Source organism: Podarcis cretensis, assembly GCF_951804945.1.
Source record: "Podarcis cretensis genome assembly, chromosome: 11".
Lineage (NCBI taxonomy): Eukaryota > Metazoa > Chordata > Lepidosauria > Squamata > Lacertidae > Podarcis > Podarcis cretensis.
Genome location: NC_137180.1, coordinates 36,271,525 through 36,298,610, shown reverse-complemented (window position 1 = coordinate 36,298,610; position 27,086 = coordinate 36,271,525). Strand labels below are relative to the sequence as shown.

The following is a 27,086-nucleotide window of genomic DNA, read 5'->3' as shown; positions in this document are numbered from 1 at the left end:
AGGTAAATCAGAAAATGCCTCCTCAGGAATTTTTTAAAGAGTGCATAGATATAAATATATACTGATAATCCCCTCCTTTGCCTCTTGCCTTCTCCACAGCCCCACTGGCACTGAGAAGCAGCAGGAGCAAAATCGACAGTGGCATCAGTCAAGGCTCTGGGTGGGGCTCTGGGTAGGGATGGCCCTGGGGGCTGGCGTGGTTGAGCTGGTGACCAAGGGCAGCAGGAAGGGTGTTGGCTGGGGCCTGTGCACCCCTCCTCCTCCTCCTCCACCCAGAGGCAGCCTCTACAGAGAAGTTGAAGAGAGCGCCAGGAGACAGGTGGTGTGGCGGCAGCTGGGATTGACCAGCTGGGGAGGGCAGGCTGAGAGCCAGTTAGTGCCACTAAATATTGGCGCTGCTCTGGAGATTTCCCCCAAGGAAGCATAACAAAAAAAGGAATGAGCTGCAAGAGGGCTTGAAAAAGACTGCTGCCGCCAAAGGTAAATCCTTAAGCCGAGAAGCGCCTGCAGATGTTGTGGGGAAAATCTCAAGCAGAACCTGAGCAGAAGAGCACTTTCTGTTCCACCAATTGGTATTCAGAAACATTACTGCCTTGGACCTTCAAGGCACACTAGAGGTTTAGCAGTGTTAGTAGAAAAATCACACAGTCTCAGATTATCTGCAGATTATGGCTCTCGTGGAGATTTGTACATTTTTTTCTTTCTTTGCAGTGTGACTCCCTGGACCTTTGGTTTTATTGCCAACTATTTCAGCTAGCAACAAGGAAAGTTCTGTGCTGTTAACCAGGTATTCTGCTGCCCCCCCCCCGCCTGCACCTGTTCTTTGTACATACTCATATCCTGAAGACGTTAGGGGGCGCTCTTGTTTCACCCAAAAAGGCTAATGTGCTGTACAAGTTGCATTTTCACAGTAACATTACTGTTGAGAGGAGAAAGTGTCAAGAAATATGGCAAGACCATATTTCTTGCCTGCCTAAACTTGGTACTTCTCACAGTTTAAAAAGGGCACATAAAAAAGGAGTGCACTTCACAAATGCTCCAAATGAATACATTAATTAGGAATTATTCTGGCGCTATTTCCACATGCTGATAATTCTTAGTTTTTAACCCCCTGGAATGTTACTAGATACAACTGAAGGACTAAGGGAGAGAAAACCACTTCACATTTGGGATGCATACGCACAGTACATTTATAGTACATTGGAGGAAGCACAGATTCCTGGGAATTGTGGTTTGTTAAAGGCGCTCGTAATTGTATCTTTCTGAGGGGTGAACTACAGTTTCCATAAGTCTTTGCAGGAAGCCATGTGCTTTAAATGTATGGTGGATTTGTGTCTGTGTGTATTTATTTATATTTATTGTACAATTTCTGTTTATTTCAGACTTTAATTGCCACCCTCCAGAACGAAGGAAGGAGAAAAGGAATGTGAAAGAGGGGGAAAGTCTTTGACCTGAATCCTGGAGACATGGAAGATAGCTGTGACTGCTCATCTAGTTCAGTACTGTCAACACAAACAGTGACTCTCCAAGGTTTTAGGCAGGGGACCCTACCAGCCCTAGCTGGAGATGCTGGGGATTTAAACTGGGAACTTTTGTATGTAAAGCACACACACTGCTACTGATCTGCAGTCCTTCCCTGCTAAAGAGAGTGGCATAGTAGATTTCAAAATGAAATAGATAAACACATCAGAGTTGGTGCTTGCCATAGCTGTCAACCTTTCCTTTTTTTGCGGGAAATTCCCTTATTCCAGCGCCATTTCCCACTGCTTCCCGCTGCTATCACGGATTGTTAGATATCCCGTAGACTGTCCCCGGGACAGGTGAGGCTGCTGATCCCTTATTTTCAAATCTGAAAGTTGACAGCTATGCTTCAGGAGGGAGACAGTTCCTTAAGATGGGTTCCACAACAGAAAAGGCCCTCTCCCAGGATGCTGCAAGATGAATTTCAGCCAACTTTAAAGCAATCAGGAGGGCTGCATCCAAAGCAAGCCTCTGTGGGAAAATATCTCCCAGGTAGCCAGGTCCTAAATTGTTTACTGCACCTTAAGTAAGGAACAGAAGCTTAAACTTGGATCAGTAGCAAATTGCTGGAGATCCAGCAACAGCTTGTGGATATCTCAACACCTGAGCCTGGGGGAGAACTGGCCCCAGCCCCAGGGCAGTTCTATTAGAGATAATGTTATGTGCTGCCTGTAATAGTTCCACTCAGCAGCCTAACCACTGCATTCTGCACAAACTGCAGCTTCTAGACCAGTAATAAAGGCAGCTCCACATAGAGAAATCCAGTTTTGAGGTTACCAATGGATCATTCTGGCCAGGCTATCCCTGGCCAGGCTTTTCCTGACCAGGAATGGCTGTAACTGAAGCTGGTAAAAGGAACTCGTAGCTACTACAGCTACTTGGATCTCCTGTGACAATGATACACCCTGTTCTTTCAGGGAGTGCACAACCTCATCAAGAACAGGCAATCTGCCCAGTCCCTGGACCTGAGAACCACTCTTATCAGGATCCAGCTTACCGGCCCTCATTCAGCCGACTGCTGGGTCCAGGCATGAGTCCAGGACTTGCATGGCTGCACCTGACTCAGGTGTAACAGAGCTGGGTGTCATCGGCATACATATTTTTGTTTTCATGGGGAGAAGGGATACAGATCCCTATGCTCTATCCCCCCATGAAAGAAGAAAGAGGCTGTGCACCTCAGTTCTTAAGGTGAAAAACAGCCAGCAGGAAAATAATTAAGCACCCTTCCCATCAGCCTCCACTCCTTTATTGCAGCCGCCTCCTCAGGCTGCTTTTCCTTGTAGAACTGCCCCAAACCTGCTGAGCGAAAGTTACACATGTCTGTAATGTCTTGTTTGGCCCTCGGAGAAAAAGTTTGGCCATGGGATCTGCAGCACACATGCAAATTCTACATTTCAGTGCGTAGCTTATGGCCGGCTCCAGACGCCATAACCCATCATTTTAGATGACAGGAGGCAATAATAGGACTGCTATCTAAACACAGATTTTCACACGGTCTTATGTAACCACTGCTTTCTATGTTCTGCAGTGATCCAGTACCTGCCTTTTAAAGAGCTGTGCTGTTTTCATTTCCCAACAGCTTTGAATGGAGCCCTTTAATTAGACCAATATATACACATACATTTTGTTCCCTACAGATCTTTTCTTTCAGGTGCGGGCATGTCTGGACGTGCCTGAAAGGTCTGCATATTGCCAAATGGTATACAAACTCAAAATATCAACAATTTGCTGCTTTGAGCAGCAATCAGATGTGTAATATAATTAAAAGCCGATCATCTGGTTTCCAAACTAAACTAAACTCAAGTCTATGAAGGTCACACAGTTTTATGGATTCGGATCAATAGACTGTATGGATGGGTTTGATCGATCATGTTATACAAAACCTTTCAAAGGCCTGCCAGCAAAACATTCATTAGGGGCTAAGAATTGCTACATCTAATCAATAGTTAGAAGAACACAAAAATAATGGCCATGATCCTGAAACCATTTCGTCCTGCTGCCGCCACCACTAATGGCTCTTCTTATGAGTTGGTGATTTCACAACTGTTACTAATGTATGCAAATGCACTATATATGATTGCAAACTAACGACTTTATATCTTATTCCCAGGATGGAAATAAAACATACGAGATCATTTTCATTTATAGCAATTACTAACTTTTTTGTGGGTATATTATTTTTCATCAAGGCAGCTTAGCGATGTAAATCAGAGATGGGGAACCTATGGGCCTCTCTATGTTGTTGAACTCCAACTCCCATCATCCATTATCCATGCATGCTGTGGCTCATGGGAGTTTGAGCCCATCAACATCAGGAAGGACACAGGTTCCCCATCCCTGTTACACATAGAAGGAGAGATCAAAATAGCATTTATAGTAACACTGTGAAAGAGCTACTAAAATTTGTATACTGGGGGGTATGTGTGTATCCATGTCAGTGTTCACTGGGCTGTTTGGGGATTAAATAACCCCTCCCACACCATTTCCCCCACCCTGCCCCCAGCTATGAGTTATACCCTCCCAAACTGACTTTCAAAAAATGTTAATACAACATTTAGGACCCAATCCCTTATATCCATATAAAGCCAATTGAAAACAGTGGTAAATATATATCAGTAAAACAGGACTAGAATCTAACTATGGAGTTAACATATTATACTGATTTTTTCTTTCTTTCAAAAGAGTATACTTTTTATTGAAGTCACACCTTATAAACTATACTTTTTGAATCATAGTCTGGAAAATGTCAGTGTCTTTCTTTATATAAATAGGAAAAACACTGAGCCAAAACATTTTATGCTTTTGATGCCAAAATTCCCAAAGCTGTGATGATCACTAAATTGTATGGGCTGTGGTATTGCTTAGCGGGGTTTGTTGATGTTAATTTTTTGTATCTTTATTTCAGATCTTATTATTTATGTGGAAATTGTTACATTTGGTTGAGTACTTTTTGATGTATTGTTTATTGTTCATGGCTACTTTTGTTATGTTTGTAGTTATATACTTTTTATATGCGGTAAGCCACCTTGAGCATTGTTTTAACTTTGGAAAGGCAACATACAAATATAATTATTGATTGATTAATATTAATATTTTCTTGGTGGGGGACACACAAAAAACAGGAGAATTCTTACTCCTCCTTTAACTTCCAGATATAAATCATCTTCACCTTCAGCATTAGAAGAGGTCAAAGGTCTTCACTAAAACAACCCTGTAAGGTGGGTCAGTACAGTCACCCCCATTTTGAAAATGGAGAGCTGCCACTGAGAGACAGTGGCTTGCTTCAGGACTACCTCTACCTCTCCTTTAAATCAGAACCAATGAAGGCAGTGAATGTCCTGTGTGAGCGTCTCTAGATTCTAGTTCACAGTTATGTAGTACACCTCACACTACTCTTTTGAACCAAGGAAAAGGACTACCATCATTTAAACAAACCTGTACATTGGCCTAACAAATTATATCCTTTTAACTAGACCAGCCCCAGTGCTTCGTAATACAACAGAACAGAATGATGTCTGTGAATCATGTTTGCACTGCACTGATTTCGTTCCAGTGACATGTCATTAGGGATATTTCCCAGAGTCAAATGTGCCCTTTTAGTGCTATAAAAAACTTGCATGGAAGATGGAAATGTTCATTGTCTAGGTGTCTTTTGGAAACACAGCTCTATGTGCTTCCTTAAAAAGGGACTGGAATGCAGTCTGGGGAATGAAAAAGGGCAGTTCTGTTATGATAAAGTAACGAAAGCAGGTTCGGCAGTGAGGGCATACTCAACTGAGAGATGTAGCTGATCCCTGCTTTCTGGCATAAAAAGAGCCCTGCTGAATCAAACCAAAGTCCCATCCTGTTCTCACAGTGGCCAACTACAGCCATACCTCGGATTGAAGTAGCTTTGGGTTGAGCGTTTTCGGGTTTTGCCGCTCGTGCATGACAGACGCTCAAAATGACGTCACGTGCATGTGCGGAAGTGGTGAATCGTGACCCGCACACGCGCAGACACGGGTTGCGTTCACTTCAGGATGTGAACGGGGCTCCAAAATGGATCCTGTTCGCATCCAGAGGTACCACTGTAGATGCCTGTGGCAAGCCTGTCAGCATGATGGTAACAGCACCCTTCCTATTTGTGGTACTCAGTAACCGGTATTCAGAGACATATTGCCACCTTCTGACAACAGAGGTTAATGGCAGAAAGCAGGGAGCCCAGAAGTAGGTGGACCCAAATCCAATGACAGTTAGAGGCTAAACTAGCTCCGGTTTCGTCCCCAAGCCAGTGAGCTCTACAAAAGTAACACTGAGACTCGCCTGAATGTAAGAAAGGCGGCAGGCAGTTGGGGGCAACTGAGGTTGGTAGAGGTAAACATGGCCAGAAGAAAGTTGTGTGCGAGAAAGGGGTATGTGTGTGTGTGTGTGTGTGTAACCACAAGATACAGAGGCAACCTAAAGAAAACTCTTAAAAATGAATTGATATGCAAAGCAAGTGTTAGCCACTGTGGGGGTCTGTGGGGTTGTATTCCCCAAGGAGGCCTCTGACCCTATTAGGTTTGTAGCCTAGCATTAATTAGATCAGTCTAATTAATTCAAAGTGTAAATTAGGAAACCATGAAACTAATTTATGTTTGAAGGCTCCTAATACATTTACCCTTGTGTTGTTTACTCAGCAGTTTAAAAAAAACCATTTTGTTAAAATGGTTGGACAAAGCAAAAGCTCAGGATCTATCTGCTTAATGGCATTGAAAACAGGACCTACCTTGTCCATGCAACTCTGTGAGGTGTTATATACATTGATGGTGCAGTATCAGTAAGTTACTACTACTAATAAAAATCCTATAGTGTGGTCTTGGAATGCAAACATGGGGCCCCCTAGTGCTATGGTTGCAGCCAATCAATGTAGATAATACTGAGTTAGGTGGACAAATGGGGGAGGTCAATGTGGTGCAAATCCACTGGCAGAGCCAACCCAACGTTCCTGCTGGTGTGTTTGCACAGTACCAATCTCTCTTATGCCTTCTCCTCTCCCTCCTGGTAAGCAGTAGCAACTCAGCTGTTAATTGGCTAGAAGAATGCCACCATGCTATCCGCTTACTGACTTGTACCTGACTGTTCAGACATTACAGAATTCCTGATTTCTGGTTACTTGCCTATACATAGATTGCTATTTAGTTTTGGTGAGTTTACTTGTTTTGTTTTATTTTGCTAATCAGAGGGTATACTTTAAAAAACAACAACAATAAAGAGTATACTTCATAGAGTACATTATGCCTTGGGTTCTTCTTGATATGCCTCATTGTTGTTCTTGATATTTGAAAATAGAATTTTGTTTAAAAACTTTTTTAAAAGTGAGTTCAAATGGCATTGCCATTATTTTATGATCCAGCATGCTTTTTTCTCTTTTTGCATAAGGGAAAAAATGAAACTGCAAATAGCCAAGTTAAATTGTGAACTTCCTCCTGGGGAAGCCTAAATGGTTTATTCTCCCTTCCTGTCAGGTTATTTTTAAACTCTAGGATGGTTTGCCACCTCTTAGCTGGCCTGAGGCTCCTATACCCGAGCTTGGAAATTAAAACTCTGACTTAAGGGAAGCAGAAAAACATCAGCACTCAAGCTGTCCAAGTGTTAAACGTTAAGTATTTTAACAGCGCTAGCCAATCATCAGTTAAGAAGCAGCAGCCTTCTTGAAAGTTATTTAGTTATGTTGATGGTGGAGACTCAGCTAGTGAGCTGTCTTCCACTGGGACTGAAGAGTCTCAGCCAGTTGTTGCTTTTTCTGTGAAAGGCTCAAGGATGTTGCGTCAAAACTTTGGCCTGAGAGATGTGCTCTCACGTGCAAATCCAGTAAGACAGTAGGTCAGCCAGGGTTGGGTGTGTGTGGAATTTCATTCAACCACATGCTTAATTTATAATGCAAGGAGCATTCAGCTGATTTCAGCAAAACTCCAAACAGTGTGTAAACAAGTGTCAGTTGAAGTACCTTTGTCCACTATCTTTTTTTTTTTACAGTGATGTTTATGTTGGACTTTTTCACCAACACAGAGTGTGTACAGCGACTGGAGCGTAGAAATCAATGGCTGTTCGCAATATCTTTGCAATATCTTTGCAATGTCTTTGCTTTTTGAAAACATAACAACCAAACGCTGCAAGCCATCACTCCTCCTCACCAGCAGCATACAAAACATTCAATCAACTTAAATACAGTTTTCAAATAATCAATTATCCTATCACATCCCTTCCTGTATCCGGTGCAGAAAGTAAACTCCCCTTTTAATTAGTCAAATAGTCAAGAGACCACAGGTGTGCAGCTAAATAGGTCAAACTGCAAACATGCACCTCTAAGTAGCACCACTGCCCACCTTAAGATAAAGAAAAACCAACAGTTTATGCAGCATGCATGATGTCATAAAAACCTATGTATGCTTTATATACTGCTTAGTGCTTTTCTTTCTAAGCGGTGTATAAGTTTAGAAACGCTTGCCTGCTGAAATAAAGGTCTTCACCAAATCTATCTACCTATGTGTGCACAAACAAACCACCTTCTCCTCATCTCATTTATTTCTTTTCCTATCTGTTCTTGGTGAAATTAAATGAATAATCCCGATGAAGGTGATTTGCTTTCTGTATCAGTTTTCTTTCTTTCTGCCTATCCCTCTGAGGGGCAAGCGTGTTCGTGTACTATGCATTAAGGCCTAGGCATTGCCATTAAAATGTTACAACTCCAAAGAAAGGGCATTCAAAGAGCAACAAATTTATCTCTACAGAATACTCCATCCAGCATGCAACATATGAGAGCCATTTGCTTTGATTCAAGTGCTGCCAGCTATTGGCTGGGAAACAAGTGGGGTGGGGTGGGGAGAGTGGCTGGGGAAAGTGCGTTGGTTGCAGCAAAAAGAGTGGAGAGTTGTTGTTTTTTTGCTTTTCTGGGATTGGTTGTTTCCTAAAGAGAGGAGACATCTATATCAAAACCAGAAGGATCACGGCAAGTTCCAAATAGATGGAATCACAATCAACTGCTTTGTTCTTTAATGGAATTTAAATGCTGATAGATATGCATATTTGGGCAAACATTCCCCCCCCCGAATATATTAAACAGGATTATATCTTCTGTTTTAAATTCCTCCCTCCACTTTACCTCTCTCAGACAAAATTGAACTTTTCCTTTGCTGCTTTTTGACAAATCAAGATTCCATCAGTGCATGCAGCCATTGTACATTGTAGAGTGTAGACAGTTCCCCTATAAAAGTATTGTTTCCTATTGCTTTCACAAATAGGTACAGTATTCATCCTAGATAGCCCCTGTGCACATTTCACCTTTTCAATAAAATATCACTCATAATAAAACAACCACAACAACAGTCTATCCAACTGAATCACACCGTCTAACAGGGTCTTGTGGCACATGGCTTTAAAAGTAGTTGATAATAGACTATATAGTACATCCTCCTGGGCCCAGGACTATTCCTCTGGCCTCTGGATATTGATGGGAAGGGAATGACCATTTTTATGGTTTCTCATCCGAGAAGCGCCTGAGATAATCTTTATTCTGCATTCTTCTCTTTGCTGTTTTCTCTTCTTGGGGTGCACTGATACTCCCTGTTCTCTCTCCCCTCCCCCCCCCCCGCAAATTATGGTGTCATGCATAGCCAACAGCCTAACAACCACCCTCCTGCAACTCCTGCTGCCTTTGGACTCACCATGGGGGAACTATTACCACATTATCTTATAATTACCAATCAGTTACAAGCTGCAAAGGGATACATCACTGTCAGTCCCCTGAAGCAGTGGTAGTAGGAGGTGCAATGAAAGCAACATAGTTCTTTTGAGGGTAAACAACCATCTTGCCCTGATCATCATGGAGGAAGGGGAGGAGATCACAAATAAATAAGCAACAAAACGTCAGTGTGCAGTGCTCCTATTTAGGGTTCTAGCCAACAAGCTTCATCCTCTCCCAGGATACTCCATTACCTGATTTTGTGGGTTCTCACCCCCCTCCAACGGTCAAAAGGCATTTGTATGGCTCCTGATCATACATTGCTCAGCATTCATTGAGAAGCTCGCTGTCCCCTGCCCCCCTGAAGAGTTTCTCAAACCTCTGATTGCCTCAAGCTTGCACAGAGAACTGAGTTCATTACCACTAAACAATATGCTGTATTTTATGTTGTTGCTATGCAATGAACTTGTACCAGAGGCTACATCTCTATAGCAACCCCTGTGCTCTCTGTTTGGTGCTCTAGAATACAACTGGGGAAGACCAGCCATGCAAATTGCACAGACGGCCACAAGCTCTTCTGTTGACTGTGTAAATGAGAAGTGCCACAATTGGCTGAAACCTACTGTTGATGTGGACTGCAGGAAGCTGAGGTGCTGTGTGAGAACAACTGCAAAAACAAGTAATAATGTGGATATGCCCCTACTCTTAAAGAGCTTACCTAGAATACAAGAAGAGCTCTGCTGAATCTCATTTGTATCAGAATCCTGTTCCCACAGTGGCCAGCTAGATGCCTATAGGAAACCCTCAAGCATATACCTTCCAATACATATTTACCCACCAGGATCTTGCACCTTTGCTAGTGCTTTGTACAAACTTTTGAAATGCACAATATTATTGCATCCTGCCCTATCCTTACCACAGTTGTGAGGCAACTGAAATGTCTATGGGTGCTTCCAGCTGGGGGTTAATACTGCAAACTTACCATTCTGAAATTGCAAATGGGACATTGGCAGCAGGTGTGGTGTTGCTGTTTTTCTTTTCTTTTTTAAAAAAAACATAACTGATTTTCTGTGAAAACTGTGACTCTGAATATAAAAGGTATGAAACACAGCCTAGCATTTTGATGCTGATGTCATGGGCGTGTATGCAAGAGCAGTACCAGTTCCACAATAAACATCTATCTGGAAGCAACCTATAATATACCAGGATGCAGAGAAATAGGGAAATGTACCTTTTAGCTCTTCAAAACTGCAGTGGCAGCACATATAGAATCATAGAATCATAGAGTTGGAAGAGACCACAAGGGCCATCGAGTCCAATATCACCCTCCCATACGGATGAAATTGTAACATGATAACATAAGATGATCCCTGCTGGATCCGGCCACCTAGTCCAGCATTCTGGGGCTTGTCCACACCCAGGGGTGTTCCAAGGGGCTGGGGAAGTCCGCTCCGGGTGCCATTCCAAAGGGGGGGGGCAAAATGCCTACCCCCAATCGGCGGTACCCCCCAGGGCACGCACCACTCACCCCCCATGGGTGGTGTGCCACGTCCCACAGGTGGTGCGTCACGCCCTCAGGATGCACGCCACACCTCTGTCCAACACCTGAATATGTGGCTTTGCACCTGCCTCTCTCATTAATACAGGGATGTCCACATGATGTCCCCATCCCAGTGTCGTCCCAGATCTTTCCCCCTTTAAATGCGAAGATTTCCAAGCTTTGAAAAGACAGAAATGGCCATCTTGTGTAGTGCATTTTTTCTGGGGGTACTCAAGGATACGCAGTACCCACACCTTCCCCCCTCCCTAAGTTAAAAGTATGGCACTTATTGTAACAACTTCATGATTACTAGCACTTAAAAAACAACAACAGAGGCCCCCACATTTAGAGGGCAGAAAGGTCCTGGAGAACACTGGGATGGGTAAGTTTCCCTGAGCGCTGCTCTCCTCGCTTGATTCCTGGCCTTGCAGCCTCCCACAGAATCTCCCGGGCACTTGCGGGTTCTTTTCATGAATTACCTTTGGTATAAATTACTTAACACAAATATACTCTAAAATTGGGTGCCTTTGCCTCAGCTTTCTATATATGTTGGGGACTAACGCTGAATATCCCCCACACACACAAACACACTGAGGCGCCCTTGAGATTTGTGCGCCTTCATTTTGCATGCAGCGACCACGAGCGCAGCTGGCAGGAAACCGCCTTGGGAGCCCGGCCAGCAACGCTCCTCCCGGCTTCCCCACACGCCGCCCGCCGGCCCCCAACGGGACACCCTGCCTACGCCTCCCGGCGGCCTGGCCTCCCCGCCCCCTGCGTGTCACAGGCACTCTTTGCAGAGGCGGCGCTCCCCGCCGGCAGCCCCCTTTATAGGCTCTCCCCTCGCGCCAGCCGAGGCCAGAGCAGGAGCGCGAGGCGAGGCAGGCAGGCAGTGCGCCGCAGCCCCACCTCCTTCGCCGCCGCCGCCGCCTCCTCTTCTTTCTCCTCCTCCTCCTCCTGCTGCTCCTGCAGCAGCGCCGCCGCCAGCGTCTCCCTCAGACGCTCTGAGGCAGCTGCCCAGGCAGGAGCGGCGCGGCGTCCCTTACCTTGGAAGAGCGAAGACAGCCTCTCCTGGCTCGGGAGCAGGCGGCTGAAGAACCCACAGGCAGAGGGAGAAAGGCGCCTGCGCCGAGGAAGGACCGGCCTCGTATCCATGCCGTGAGCTGACCGGTCTCGGAAGGCTGGACGGGAGCGTCCCCGAGGAAGCGCCGGCTGTAAGTTTCTCTCCAGCCTCTTCCTGCGACCTGTTGCGTCGCGCGAGGGTTGCTGGTGCCCGGAACGGCGCGCGCCGGGTCAATCAATGGATTGGGGGGGGGGGGCGCAGGGCGGGGAACGGACGGACGGACGACGTTCCACCTTCTGCCTGGCTCGAGCGGGCAGCCCTTGCAGGCTGCCCGCCCGAGCCTGGACAGGCTTTCTCGGAAGCAAGCCCCTCCGAATTCATACGGACGTGCCTAGGATTTGCAGCTTTCAGCCCTGCGACCCACGTTCGCGAAGGGTTGCAACGCGCGCTTTTTGATCATGCACAGAGCGCACCGCCGAGTGAGCACCAGCATTAACGAGTGTGGGATGGAGGGATAGTGAAGGGTGTGTGTGTGTGTGTGTGTGTGTGTGTCGGAAGGTAGAACTTGAAAGTAGGATCGAGGCCCCCGCCCCCTGCACTGTACTTAGCTTTTTGAAATGCAGCTGTGTGTGTGTGCGTGTGTGTGAGATGCGCCTGGGGTTTTGTTCCGAGGGGACAGTTGTTTATACAGCGCAGCGCAGAGAAAGGGAGCCGGGTTGCAGACAGGGCACGTTTCTGCCTTTCCGTCCCACAGGAAGAGGGAAGGTCAGAGGGTGTGCTGCTTGCTTCCTTCCTCTCTCTTCCGAGAGATGGCTCTGGCTTTTCTCTCCCCCCCCCCCAAGCTTCACTTCAAAGCGGAGGGAAGTGTGAGGCAGCCGTTGACAGAGCTTTTGTATTTTGTAGAGACGCACATGGCGCGCTGCTCTTCCAGGCAGCTGCTGAATGGGCACGTTAGGCGAGGAAGTCGGCTCTACATGTTTAACATTTCAGGCGTCATAATCAAGAAGTATTTTGATCGGCGGAACCGCAAAGTAACAACGTGATCTATTGAAACATGAAACCTCCCCCCTTCTCTCTCTCTCTCCCTCTCTCTCCAAATCACTGGGAAATTTGAAGTATCTTATTTCAATAATAAGAGAGGCGGAAGCGTGTGTGTTCTATATAATTTTAGGAAGCTGGGATTTTATCCACTATGCTCGAGTTTTCTGAAATAAAGAAAACTTAAAAATAAAGGATATTGAGAAATCCTAGTTATCACTTTTTCACTTGTGGTCACTATGGAGGGGTCTTTTAAAAAGTAAAAATATATATATTTACCTATACTTCATTTGAATATTAAAAACCCGATGCAAAATATTATCCAAACAATAACTTCCTGTGCTGGTTCAAGAAAGCCGCTCATCTGTTTTTGCATTACTACGTTTATTGCTACCCTGATAGTGACAGGTATTTGTGTGAACTGTTGAACTATGGCTATGCATTTCTGTTTACCAGAAAAAGATTAATATTTTGCACAGACCAGGAGGTCTTTTTGAAGCAAAATCAGTTTATTTAACAATATAATGGAATATTTTCCTAACCATACATTAGTACATGTGATAAAGAATGATGAACTGTATCAGTATTTGATTATTATTATTATTATTTATTAAATTTATATACTGCCCTACACCCGCAGTTCTCAAGGCAGTTCACAGTAACTTGAGTCCACCCCTCATACAGCTCCTTTGAGGTTTGAGAGGGGGCTGCACACAGGAAGCAAAAGAAGATTTTAGCCTCAGGGTATTTTCTTTTTCATTGGGTAAGGTATTATTGCTGCATATGAAAAACAGAAAGTTAGTAAGGAGATACCCTTATTGGATCAGCTGCTTAGAGCAAGGTGTGTGTGCAGATCTTTAGTTTTTCCAGATTTCATCCTAACACCAAAGAACTCTATGAGCTTTCAGCTAGACTGTGCTTACCAGTGTGTGTTTCTTAAGAGTTACTCAGGAATATACGCTCAGCTGAATTATTGAATAGTCACTGGAGATAGCATTTCAATAACATGTTTGTTTTGCCTCTACCTGTCTCTACTCTTAATCTATTCTCTGCTCATTTGCTCATTGATTTGGCCAAGACTCCCAGTTGTCACAGTTTCTCTTTGGAGACTATGTGGAGCCTCCCTGTTCAGTGGCAATATATCTGTGAATAACAGGTGTGTGGGTGGGTGGGTTTGTGGAAGAATGAATAGGCAGTAGCCATTGGCACCATGACTTGCTTTTGAGATTTCAGAATCAACTGAATGCTATGTAGTTTGTAGGCTGGTGCTGGAAACAGATCAAACTAGATTTGTCTGGTCCAGCAAAGTATTTATTGCATTCTAGAAAGCTTTAAGAATGAGGACCATGAGCCATCAGTCAGTTGTGTAGTTGCTTTGATTTGCTTCCTACTGAATTCCTAATAATGCAGCAGTGTTTCAGTATGAGATGCACTATGTGCAGATTACATGTTGTTAATTTTATTGCGGGGGGGACGGACTACCTGAAGGGTGTTGCCTCATCTTTTTTGTTCAGTGTCTTTGCCAAGCTATCTTAGCTAAAATATTTGTGGCTTGCGTAATCTGCAGCAACAAAGGAGCAAAGTGTTTCAACTGATAGCTTCGAATGCAAAATGATTTATTCTAGTGGACTGTAGGACACCCCCATACAGTATGTCCAGATAAGCAGAAGTTCATAGAAATAGATGTGTTGAGCTGGAGCCATATGAGAGATAACCAGTTAGCCATAAGGTCATAGTTTTCGTAACAGGGTTCTGCTGCATTCTTAGAACCCTCTGTAATGAAATTGCATTAAAAAGCATTAGAATATTTATTTAGGCATTATTTCAAAAATAACAGTGACACTCTTGTATCAGTGTATTTTGAGTTATTTTTAGAAGTGTATAAGGAAGTGAGCATAAGGAAGTTGTGTGCTTTTTTAAAAATCCAGGTTTACTTGTCCTGCTCAGAATTCTTCTGAAATTGCAGTTTTATTATTTTTCGGATTCACAAAAGCTTGACACAGCACCCCTTTACAAGGGCATGCATTGCTGAAAAACCATACTGGCAGGTGACCTTCAGCAATCTGTATCGATGGGCTCTTTCCTGCTTTTGTTCCGTTTATGCAAATGCTGTCAGATTACAAATTGTTAATCTCTGCTCAGAGGAATTTTTTAACTTGAGACATTATCTTGTTTAGCTTTAGGCTTTTAACTTACATGTTAAGGACCTCCTCTTATGTGATGCTGTATAGCCACACCTTGGAGAGACTTGACTTACAAGTACTACATGGAACCAGATCTGCTGCAGCATCAAATATTCCTTTTTGTATATTTTAAGTTTGCATTACTGTTACTGAGCTGGTTTGCATGGCACAGGAAGCAAAACCTTGGCTTAGCAGGAGCACGTGAATTTGCCGGCTCTCGCAGCTGCTTTGCTCTTTCCTTGTCTCCTTTGCTCCTGTGCTGGCACTGAATTAAGCCCAGGTTTCGCAAGGTGTGGTGAGCTCTCTCATCACTAGCTACAAGCCGTAGCCATGGTTTGCTTTTTTGCAAGAGCAAAAGGGACAGAGGAGGAGCCAAGTGGCTACTCTCTGGGAACATTTGTGTATGCTCACTAAACCAAAGTTTGGCTTAGTGTGTCATGCGAACCAGGCCACTGTGTGTTAAGCCACAGACTTTCTGTCTTCCTGCCCAGTACTACTTTTAGGAAGGTTTGATCCCTTCATAAATTTTTATGTGAGTAGAGTAGTAGGTCTGTCTAGAGTTTGTTTCACAAGCACAAAGGATCCTATCTGCAGAGGTCAAGTCAATATTATTTGTAGGATCAGATTTGATAACTTTCTTACTTACCTAATCTGAGCAGGTATCTCAGATTTCTTAGGCTTCTTTTTCTCATGGTTTCTGCTGGTGACATAAATCTGGATTCAGATCGTAATAATTTTCTGCAGTAGGCTGAAATGAGGAATGGATTCCTTCTAGACGTATGATGCCAACTGAGTTCAGTGGCTAGGCCTTAGAGGTTTGGGGGGATTCCTGCATCTGGCAGTAGTAAATTATAAATACTAAGGAAAAACTAGGCTAGTTGCACAGTACGTATTAGGTTCCAGCTGCAAGTTTTCACTTGATGATTCTAACTCATGGGGTGATAACATCATCTAACTTTCCGGTAGGTATACCGGGGACTCCTTGAGGCAACGAGGTAAATGGTAATCCAAGATTAGTTTTTTGGGGCTTTTGAATGCCAGGTTAATGTATGATTGTTTGTCAGATAATTTGCTTAGCTGTAAGAGCTAATAACAATTTTATTCCCTATGTCTAATTTGATATATATGCTGAGACAACACAATCTTAAACGTTTTTACTCTGAAGTAGAATCAATGTGGTTTACTCCACGGTAACTGTGCTTAGGATTGCAGCCCGAGTCTGCATTTTCTTCTTAATTGCTCACACTGTACCATGTTAATGGAGAAATGTGAAACATTAGACTCAGCATGCAGATTATGTGACTGCTTGCAAGATGTATCTCAGAAATTCACTTGCAGTGCTGTTCATTCCACACGAAGGCCGCAAATCAGGTAATAAAAGGATTACTGCATATTTCACCATCAAGGTACGCCACATCTGTAATGCTGAGGTGTGCCGACTGTACATTGTGGTGACCCATTTATGGATTTCCCCTCAAACTGAGGCTTTATTTCCCAAATCAAAGATAACTTCGTTCTGAGTAAATAATATTATTAAGATTGGGATGTAAAACTTGAAAAGGTTATAGTCTCATAGCAATTTCCACAAGTGCTTAGCAGGGAGCAGCACCTGTACTACAGAGGCTTCAGAAGCTAGAATGACAGCCAACACCTTCTCCACCAGGTGATATCAAATAAGGAAAACCTGCAGAGCAATCCAAACCCCTGATCTGCCATGTTGAAGGAGGTTTGGATGCAGTGGAGGTGTACCCCCCACCAGCAGAGGAGCCCCCACTAGCAAAGAACACCCCCAATACACCTACCCAAGTGGCAGGCCGGTTGAGCTGGTGCTGGTGTCATCATGATGGGATGACTGTGGGCCCAGTCTGGACCTCTTGTCCTAGCCTGGCCTCCCATTTTGTGCCCTAGTTGGTGTGTCCAGTAGGGCCGTGATGGTGCCGTTTCTCCACTGTTGCTGGCCAGAGGTTAGAGATGTCAACTAAATACTCAAATATGAGTTGATTGGTGTGTTGTTTCCTCCACTGTAGCAGCTCTTTGCCTTTTCTCAAGGGCATTGTGCTTCTAATCAAGCATTGTGGACATACTGTATTATGAAACATACCTACTTCCCCTGAGCTTTATGTATGTCTAGGGTATGGTCACGTCCAGTGCTTTTTTCCAATAAAAATAGGTGCCGGTACTCACCAAAGTAAGTGCCACACTCTTTAACAACAAGGAGCGGTGTCGGTACTGCGTACTCTTGAGTGCCCCCTGAAAAAAAGTCACTGGCCGTGTCCTTTCAGGTGTCCTTTCATATCTGACTCATCAACCAGTTGCAGATTAATGAATAGTTCAGCTTCTCTTTCTTCTGTTGACACTTTCTGCTTGGGTGACAGGCTTAGTCTTGTGGGAAAGTTTCATGGAGGCCATGCAAATTATAACTTTCTGCTCTCCAGACTTCCTTCACTCCTACCTCTGGACTGTGAAGACTTACTTAGGCTCTTATTCTGTGGGCTGTGGTTGTTTCTATGAAACTTGAATCAGAGCTGGTCTGACCTGCACAGCAAGTAGACCCAACCCCACTGGACTTTAAACTCAGTTATGAGTGAGAGAACTTTTTGCTGTGGTGTGTTAAATCTTCCTCTCCTACCTGTGTTCTCTTGGTGCCCAAAAGCCTCCTCTATCTCATTTGTCTTCCTAATGGGGCAAAATGTCTTGACTTGAACCTGGAATCATTAATAAAGACCTATCAGGCTGCAAGGCTCTATTTTGTTAGGGTGCTGGCTTATAGATCTCTCTTGCCATGGTTTTGTATACCTTGTCACTAAATCTGAACTTACATGCGCAAGGGCATAACCCACTTGACATTAATGCAATAGTTTTTGCTCTCAAAATTTAAGGATACTCCAGAACTCGGGCTCTATTTTGTTTTAGAATATTATTAAATCACAGTGCTTGCCATCTTAGAATATCTGCTACTCATAACAGAAAGTAAAATATGCTAGGCATGGTTTCGGTCTTTCCTTTTACATACCTTTTTGGTGTGTTTGGAACGGTTGTATGAGGATAGTATCTTAATGAGTTTCATTTGTGGTTGTTGGTGCTCCAAGCAGTATTTTTACATTCCTGAATGTAGTGTGTCTTGTTGCTCATCCTGCTATGATTCAAAGCACAACAATGTTTTAAATATGTGTATCTGCATATTTGGTGAATCAGCTGCTCTGTAGTGGGGAGGTGTGACAAAAATCAGAGCTGTCTCTTTCCCCCCTTTTCTGAGTTACAGTGCCATGAAAGTAGGATATCTAGTTTGCCAAGATAAACCTGCTATCTTGAGCAACAAATTTCAGAATATTCCAGTTAAGAAATTTGTATCAGAAAAACACAAACAGGCTCAATAGTCTGTGTCTTCAGCTTCTGTTTAGAATTGCTCAGAATTCGGTTACATTTTGCAAGATGTGGGTGGTGGAGGAAAAGAGAATATCATTATCATTGTTATCTCCTGAGACTTAACTGTATTTTTTTATGTTTAGGTCTGGAAGAAAATGTCAGTCAGCATGCATGAGAATCGCAAATCGAGAGCCAGCACTGGCTCCATAAACATATATCTGTTCCACAAATCTTCATATGCTGATAGCGTTCTCACTCATCTAAACCTTCTGCGCCAACAACGTCTTTTTACGGATGTGCTTCTCCATGCTGGGAGCAAGTCATTCCCTTGCCATAGAGCTGTCTTAGCTGCTTGCAGTCGATACTTTGAAGCCATGTTCAGTGGAGGACTCAAGGAGAGCCAAGCCAGTGAAGTCAACTTCCATAATTCCATCCACCCAGAGGTTCTAGAACTTCTCCTGGACTATGCGTACTCCTCAAGGGTCATCATCAATGAAGAAAATGCAGAGTCTCTTCTGGAGGCTGGAGACATGTTGGAGTTTCAAGACATCAGAGATGCTTGTGCAGAATTCCTGGAGAAAAATCTTCACCCTACTAACTGCCTCGGCATGCTGCTTCTGTCTGATGCTCACCAGTGTACCAAACTCTATGAGCTCTCTTGGAGGATGTGCCTTAGCAACTTCCAGGCTATCAGCAAAAGCGAAGATTTTCTCCAGCTCCCAAAAGACATGGTTGTGCAGCTCCTGTCTAGTGAAGAATTGGAGACTGAAGATGAGCGTCTGGTGTATGAGTCTGCCATGAATTGGATTAACTATGATCTGAACAAACGCTACTGTTATCTACCAGAACTGTTGCAGACTGTGAGACTGGCCCTTTTGCCAGCCATCTATCTGATGGAGAATGTGGCTACCGAGGAGCTTATCACCAAGCAGAGGAAGAGCAAAGAGATTGTTGAAGAAGCAATAAGGTGCAAGTTGAAGATTTTGCAGAACGACGGTGTAGTCACCAGTTTGTGTGCGAGGCCTCGAAAAACTGGCCATGCCCTATTTCTTTTAGGAGGACAAACCTTTATGTGTGACAAGTTGTACCTGGTTGACCAAAAAGCAAAGGAGATCATCCCCAAAGCTGACATCCCAAGCCCAAGGAAAGAGTTCAGTGCATGCGCTATCGGCTGTAAAGTCTATATTACAGGTGGCCGGGGATCCGAAAACGGTGTCTCTAAAGATGTTTGGGTCTATGATACACTTCATGAAGAGTGGTCCAAGGCTGCTCCCATGCTAGTAGCTCGGTTTGGCCATGGTTCTGCTGAACTCAAACATTGTCTATATGTTGTTGGAGGGCACACAGCAGCCACTGGTTGCCTCCCAGCTTCTCCTTCAGTATCCTTAAAGCAAGTAGAACAGTATGATCCTGTGACCAACAAATGGACAATGGTCGCTCCACTTCGAGAAGGAGTAAGCAATGCAGCTGTAGTCAGTGCAAAGCTGAAGCTGTTTGCCTTTGGCGGTACCAGTGTCAGCCATGATAAGCTACCCAAAGTTCAGTGTTACGACCTTTGCGAAAACAGATGGACAGTACCAGCCACCTGCCCCCAGCCATGGCGATACACAGCTGCAGCTGTTCTGGGCAACCAGATCTTTATTATGGGTGGAGATACTGAATTCTCCGCATGCTCGGCTTATAAATTCAACAGTGAAACTTACCAGTGGACTAAAGTGGGAGATGTTACAGCTAAGAGAATGAGCTGCCATGCAGTAGCATCGGGAAACAAGCTGTATGTTGTTGGGGGATATTTTGGCATCCAGAGATGCAAGACGCTAGATTGCTATGACCCCACTCTAGATGTATGGAACAGCATAACCACAGTGCCCTACTCCCTAATTCCCACTGCATTTGTGAGCACATGGAAGCATCTCCCTTCTTAACTGCGTCTGTGCCTATACAGGTAAGAAACCACACCTGCAAGTTACAAGTTGCTATATATCTTACCCATAAGCTCAAGAGATTCAAATGTTGATTTTAATGCTTTTTGTTAGTGGAATAGGAAACAGAAAAGGCTGGTGTGATTCAGCCAATGCCATATCATGTTGACAGAATCAGGAATAGAACCCCACTGTCTTAATTAAACCTCACTGGCTTGCAATATAAGATCAGTTTGCGCAAGGTGTTTTGTTCAGCACTGTGAGCAGTCCTAATTGTCCCCAGCTATGCATTGTGTGGGCAGTATAATGATGGAATAGTCAATCATAGATCACAACCATTAGTAATTCATGGCACAAGAATTGCTTTTGGGTGTATTTATGATTATTTGCTTCACATGTTATCTTCCTTTGTGCAAGTAGGTACTTGAGGGTAGTTGGAGACCGCTTGCACATAGATATAAAAATGAAAATATCAAAACTTTCCCCCCTGATACTGGATAGCATTGTCTGAACTGCATAAGATTTAGCTTATTCATGAAATTATCTACTAGACTCCTGTTACAACTCCTATTACTGCTTTACTAACTACACTATCTGGAAATAAGTTAAATTGACTAATTGCAGGGAAATATATTTGCAATCATGGAGCGAGCAGGATAGTTGTTGACCTTAAAGGATAAATAGGCAACTATCATCTGTGTGTATGGACTACATTTTTCAAAAAATACATTTGGTATATAACATCAAAGGGAAAAGCTGTGGGCTTAGGTAGTTGAACTTGGTGGAAACACGACTATTTATAACATTTAAGTAGAAAGCTTCTGCTTGTGAAGGAAAAAAAGAGTTTAGTTCCTGTGCCCGATGGTGAATCACGCTGACCTTATGCTTAAAAGAAGACATGCCATTTGGTTCAAGTAATAATTTGGTCTGCAAACTCAGAGCGTTCCAAAGCCCATAAATTCTGCTTTATAGTATGGTGCAGCGGCCCAAGTTCTCACCAGATGATGTGGGCAGGTGCATTGCTGGTGACTTCAACAGAATGGCATCTGCCTACAAGCAACTCTGAATTTCAGCTTGGTCATGCAGGTGCTTGTACTGTTCTCTTGCTGGTGCAAACATTCCCCCCCCCCTTTTTTTCTCCAGTTTTGAAATGCCAGTGAAGCTTCCTCAAAACATAGCCTTTTCTTAACAGTTAGCCCCCTATCACTGTCTTTTGCTGTTCCAAACTGGTAAAATATATTTTAAGGTAAATTTGCAATCCTAAGCACACTTGCTTGGAAATCTGTGCCCTTAGAACTCAGAGGGGCTTACTTCTAAGTTAACTTGTACTTCCAACACCCAAGTGTGGGTGTTTTTCCTTCGGATGCGTGCAGCCCAATCCAATTCATAGCTGATTGTTGCCTTTAAAAAAGTCATTAAAAGAAAACAACAAAAAACCAGACTTGGTTATTAACTAGTAGTGAGGCTACTCCAGTGTAAGTAGTCTGAGAAATGCAGTTCACGCTACAAGATGCTTGCACTGTATTTTCTTCCAACAGTTGGAAGCTGCATAATAGGCCTGTAAAGCCAGCCAGGTTGTAAAGACTCTTTGATATTCTTTCCTTGTGAAGGTTACAATTGGTGGGTAGATTAAAAGAACTAGCTAAGTGGTTTTTGCAATAAAAGTTGGACAAACTATTGCCTCTGTAACATAGTAAATAGCAAACAAGGAGCGCCATTAGACATAGCAATAAAAACTATTGCAAATTGGGCTACCAAAGTGTAGAAACACCAGCCAGTATGGTTGCAGGATCACAGCCTTAATTCCAAAGAACTCATAGTGGGGAACCTGCAAGCTTGAGGTTCTCAACCATTGGCCTATAGATGCTCTCAGACCATTCACTGATATCACTTGTATTTGAGAATAACCTGCATGCCAAAGATGATAACTGTGACTGTCCCTTGACTAAAACAATTAAGCAAAATAACAATAGCAACAGCAACAACAACAAAAATGACATCGGCCTTCCTAGAGTGCAGTAGTGATTCTTCAGATCACACTATTTGTAGTCTATTGTTTTAGCGGCCATGGATGTGATTATCTTGCGAGTAACAAATCCTTCACTCCAAATTGTCCCCAGAGAGACAGTGATGCGGTCTTTCAAGATTTCCCCGAATTGTTCTAAAAATAACAACCGTAATAAAACAAATGGGTATCGTGTACATAATCAGAGGACTGCCCTTTCATGTTAGCAAGGGCACAGAGCAAATTTGCTTGCTGTGCTGCCCATCTCGCATATCTGCTCTCCCATACACTCTGTAGACACAAAGCCATTCCTTAGCTTCTGTAATGCATTAAGATAACTGTAGAATTCAGTCTCTCGGGCTGCATATACATCCAGCAAATAGATCTCTTCTCTTCTTTTTTTTACTCTCCTGCTGCTTTCTCAGCAGGAGGGAGGGACAGAAAGGAAATTACTTCTGATTGCGCTCTGTTTTCATGGTGTTGTGTGGCCCCAACCTGACAGCAGTTAGGAAGATCTTAAGTGTGCTTTGTCTCTTCTCTCAGACTTGTAGGCTCTGGAGCAGGGGACCCTATCTCACTCCCCACAAAAATGTGAATACTGGTTTCAGTGGCTGGAGTGGAAGTTGAGGGGTGGGAGGGTGGGGAATGACACACTAGGCACAAGAATGTGTAGAAGACTCTGATCAGCAGGAAATATTTCAAAAATAATGAAGGGGCTGTATCTTTAATCTGTGAGAGGCGATGAGCTAGGGCTGCAGATCTATCCTGAATGCACTCTTCTGTACTGTGGTTCTAGTACAGTGCTTTTAGTTTAAGGTTGACTTGAGCTTTCAGTAACACACATGTACATTCAAATCAGTCGCACCAAGTTAACTGGAGCAGTTCTGCAATTACCCCAGCGGAAATCCCATCAAACTTTGCCTCATACATTCTGGCAGAGCTATTAATTGCTACTTTAAAAACCAGCGTGGTGCCTGGTTTGAAAACTGGCTCTGAGCATAATAATGAAGTGAGAAGGTGGAGTCTGGACGCCAAAAAAACGGCCGGGTCCAAAGCCAATATTTTGCGCTGCATAATCAACGCACGGGGGGGGTGGGGAGAAGGCTTCAGTGCAGAGGCATTGAAGCATACTACATTGTCACATGACAAAGCACAGCAAAGCAGAGTTCTGACATAATGAATAGCAGAAACGTTTTAAATAAGGGGATTAATATGTCTGCCATTCATATGCTGAATCAATTCTATTCAGGATTCTCCATGGTTAACAGAGGGCATTGGTTAGAGATTTTCTTTCCAACAGGCTGGCTTCCCCCCCCCCGCCCCCTTTTCTCTCCTTGGCTAGTTTGATTTGGCTCATGACCAAAATGACTGTCTTGCTACTTCTGCCAGCAACTTTGCATTACATGAATTTTTATTCTGTCTCTGTCACATTATCTGTTCATGCAGCTCACAGGAGAGTTCCATACTGGATCAACCAATCAATCAATCAAATTAAACCGCCCCCCCCCCCGTGTTACTTATACAGTGGTACCTCGGGTTACATACACTTCAGGTTACAGACTCCGCTAACCCAGAAATAGTACCTCGGGTTAAGAACTTTGCTTCAGGATGAGAACAGAAATTGTGCTCCGGCAGCAGCAGGAGGCCCCATTAGCTAAAGTGGTGCTTCAGGTTAAGAACAGTTTCAGGTTAAGAACGGACCTCCAGAACGAATTAAGTACTTAACCCAAGGTACCACTGTATTAAGCAGAAACCTTTGCTGTGAATGCTCTCAGAAGGAATGCTTAACAGTGCAATCCTATACATGGTTACTTGGATATAAGACACATTAAGCTGAATGAGACTTACTCCCAGGTAAATTTGCATAGGTTTGCCACCTAACTGGAGTCTATATAACTTTGATATTTGTAGTCCTGTGAGCTATCGGCTGCTGGTTATTGGACAAGTTCTAAAAAAAGGCACCAGCATAAACTAGGCCTGACATTGAAAGTCTTATGGTATGTTGTTTCCCCCTAAACTTCCTTCTTTTTTCTTTCTTTCTTTTAGCTTGTTCCATTATTTGGTGAAGAAATGTTGGAACTGTGGAGAAGCAGCTTTAATGAAGAAGAAAAAAACTGTTCCTTTTTATTTTGAGTTTGAAGAAAATATTCTGCACCTTCTAAATTCTTAAAAAGCTGGAAATGAAGGAATGGGAGGAGAATATTGTCTTCAGTATATCAGCACATAGTTTAACTATGAATGAATGAACCTATGATCCGATCCCTGTGTTAGTAATTGTGGATTAATGTCAAGTTTAATCAGCCCTTCAAAGCGGGGGGAAGCTGAACTTTTCAGAGCTGCACAACACAGCACAAACCCTTGATTTTCATGGACTTTGCTGTTTGTGTGCAAAATTTGAAATGGTTGTCACCTCTCCTTTGTGACAGCTTGAAGTGTCAGCAGCAGCTGCTGAGGAAATGGGCCAGGTCTGGAGCAGCAAGATGTCTTTGTGAATGAAGATGCAGCTGTATCCCCTGCCACAGGGAAGGGCTTGTTCTCTTAGGCAGTGCCTGGAGCATCGGTTCAAATTGCTGAGCTGCATTGTTGTAGCTGCAGCGAGTGACCTTCTACTTGCTAAGGAGCAGCACACCTATTAAAAAAGAGAGGAAAAAAGGAGGTTTTTTGCAGCATTTTGTGGGCGAAGGGAAACAACTCCATTTTCCCCACTCCCCACGCATATGATTTCCTCTTGTATTTATTAATTACGACTGTCCTACTCTTAAATTGTGACTTGTTGTAGATATAGCTATTTATTGTTCAGTGCTTGCATGCGGAGGGAACGATGCCTACAGTTGTCTTTTAAGGGCTTATGTGAATCGTATGTTTTGCACATTCTGTGGTCTCTTGACTTGCTGTGCTGCACAAGAAGAAAAAGTGCTGAGTAATATTTGGGGAGAGGAGAAATGAGGTAAGGAGTCAGAAATTGAAGGATTACAAGGTAGCATCTTAAATTACACATATACTGAAGGAGGAAGCCATGGAGGTCACTTTCTCAGGCCACTGTTTTGTGTGGCTTGCCAGTGGTATCCCTGTTACACTTGATTTGCCTAGTGTTACCTTTTTTTTTTTTGAAGGAACTCACCTGGAAGTAGCCACTGTCACTTAACAGTTTTCTTCTTGTGCAGCCTCATCGCTACTGGAAAAGGGGTGTGTGTGGAAAGCCCCTGCAGAATTAATTTACACTGAGCCCTGTTCATGGCATTATCCAACATTTTATTTTTGTTTATTTATTTATTTAAAGTTAGCCGATGGGATGTCTACTATGGACCCACTTCATCCAACCGTGGGAAGTATTTTTGATTCAGAGATACACAGCAAAATAAAGAAGTGCGGAAGCGTTTTGTTTTTTTAAATTTTTGCTTTTTCTTTATTTTTTAAAATTAACACCGACTCTTTGTCCATCCACTTTTGAATTTAAATTGTACACCCACACCCACACCATCAGTGTCTTACAAGGTTTGGCATGATTGTTAGGATGACAAAGGAGAAAAGTTGCTCAAACATTGGTTTAATAATAATAATAATAATAATAATTCCTTCATTAATTAGCAAGTTAAGCTTTCAAATGCATACTATCTAGAAGCATCACACAGGATCCTGATCAAAGTCCCATCCCCTGGAATTTATTTTTTTAGTTCTTACTTTCAAGCCTGATCATTCCATTCCATTCTTGGTTGGTTTGTTTTTTCACACTTTGTGTCTTTGCCAGACTTTTAGTTGTGCTATCCATGAGAATTGGTGCAGCTCAACCAGTGTAAAGCTGCCAGTCCTCATCGTGGTTGGTTGTCTTGTCTTAATGTTGTATAAGCAAAATTACTTTAAAATGCATGCATGCATGCCTAAAAGGAATTATGATGATGATGCCTGCCTACATAATGATGATGATGATGATGATGTAGCTCAACTCTTCACACTCTTCACCATATGGGAAACACAGTAATCTTACATTGCATTCCTTTGAGTGCTTACACAGAAGTAAACCCACACTGCATTGCGTGGGGCTTACTTCTTAGTAAGAATGTTTAGGATGGCATTATCAGTCTTAAGACTCTTCTCATGCTGCCATAGGCTAATTCTGCAGACTCAATTATGTGCATTTCTTATGTATTCCTATTCGCTTTAATGAGAAATGGGTGTGTGTGCAATTTTGCAAATAGCGAGTAGTGGTTCTTAGCATGGCTAGCCAGAAAGGTTTTTAAGAAACTCTGAACAATACGCACCATATAGTTTGATTTGCAGACCACTGTTTTGATTTGCATGTTTTTGACCAGCTTTGACATTTTCGGCTATTAGAGCTGTATCAAGGGAGGCTGTTTGAGTGGATTCTAGAACAAAACTCCTTTCGAACTTTGATTCAAATATACTGAGTGCCTGGGGTGGAGGAAAAATGAAAGTGTTCCTAAATGCCATCGATCATTTTTCAGTGAAGCCTAGTGTATTGGCTATTGAGGGCCAGTGCCCTCAGGACAGCTGAACTGGGGTGCAGTAGGACTGGTGATAGGATTTGCTGCAGGTCACTCTTTGCTCTAGAAAGGGCTGTTGGCACTTACTGTTTGTTAGTTTAAGAATCACTGCTGAAGTTGACTCTGAAAAGGATTCTTCTACACAGCAACAACATAAAATGCCAGTAAGTTTAGTAAGAAATTGTGAAATGAGAAACCCTCTTCCAAGTAATGCATAGTGGATGACTTAAAAACCTGGGGAAAGCTA

General features: G+C 43.3%; 2 protein-coding genes across 2 annotated transcripts in view; one reads left to right on the top strand and one right to left on the bottom strand.

Moving 5' to 3' along the window:
* The window catches only part of NSA2 (NSA2 ribosome biogenesis factor), a 349,067-nt gene that overhangs the window by 67,255 nt on the left and 254,726 nt on the right, over nucleotides 1–27,086 (bottom strand). The gene's annotated exons all lie outside the window — the stretch shown is intronic.
* ENC1 (ectodermal-neural cortex 1) lies at nucleotides 11,517–25,686 on the top strand. Its single transcript, XM_079995587.1, has 3 exons — nucleotides 11,517–11,974; nucleotides 18,554–20,355; nucleotides 24,384–25,686. Exon 2 carries the CDS (start codon nucleotides 18,566–18,568, stop codon nucleotides 20,333–20,335), a length of 1,770 nt encoding a protein of 589 aa, XP_079851713.1. The 5' UTR covers nucleotides 11,517–11,974; nucleotides 18,554–18,565; the 3' UTR covers nucleotides 20,336–20,355; nucleotides 24,384–25,686.

Coding starts and splice junctions, on each gene's coding strand:
- ENC1 (XM_079995587.1), top strand. CDS start 18,566: ATGTCAGTCAGCATGCATGAGAATCGCAAATCGAGAGCCAGCACTGGC.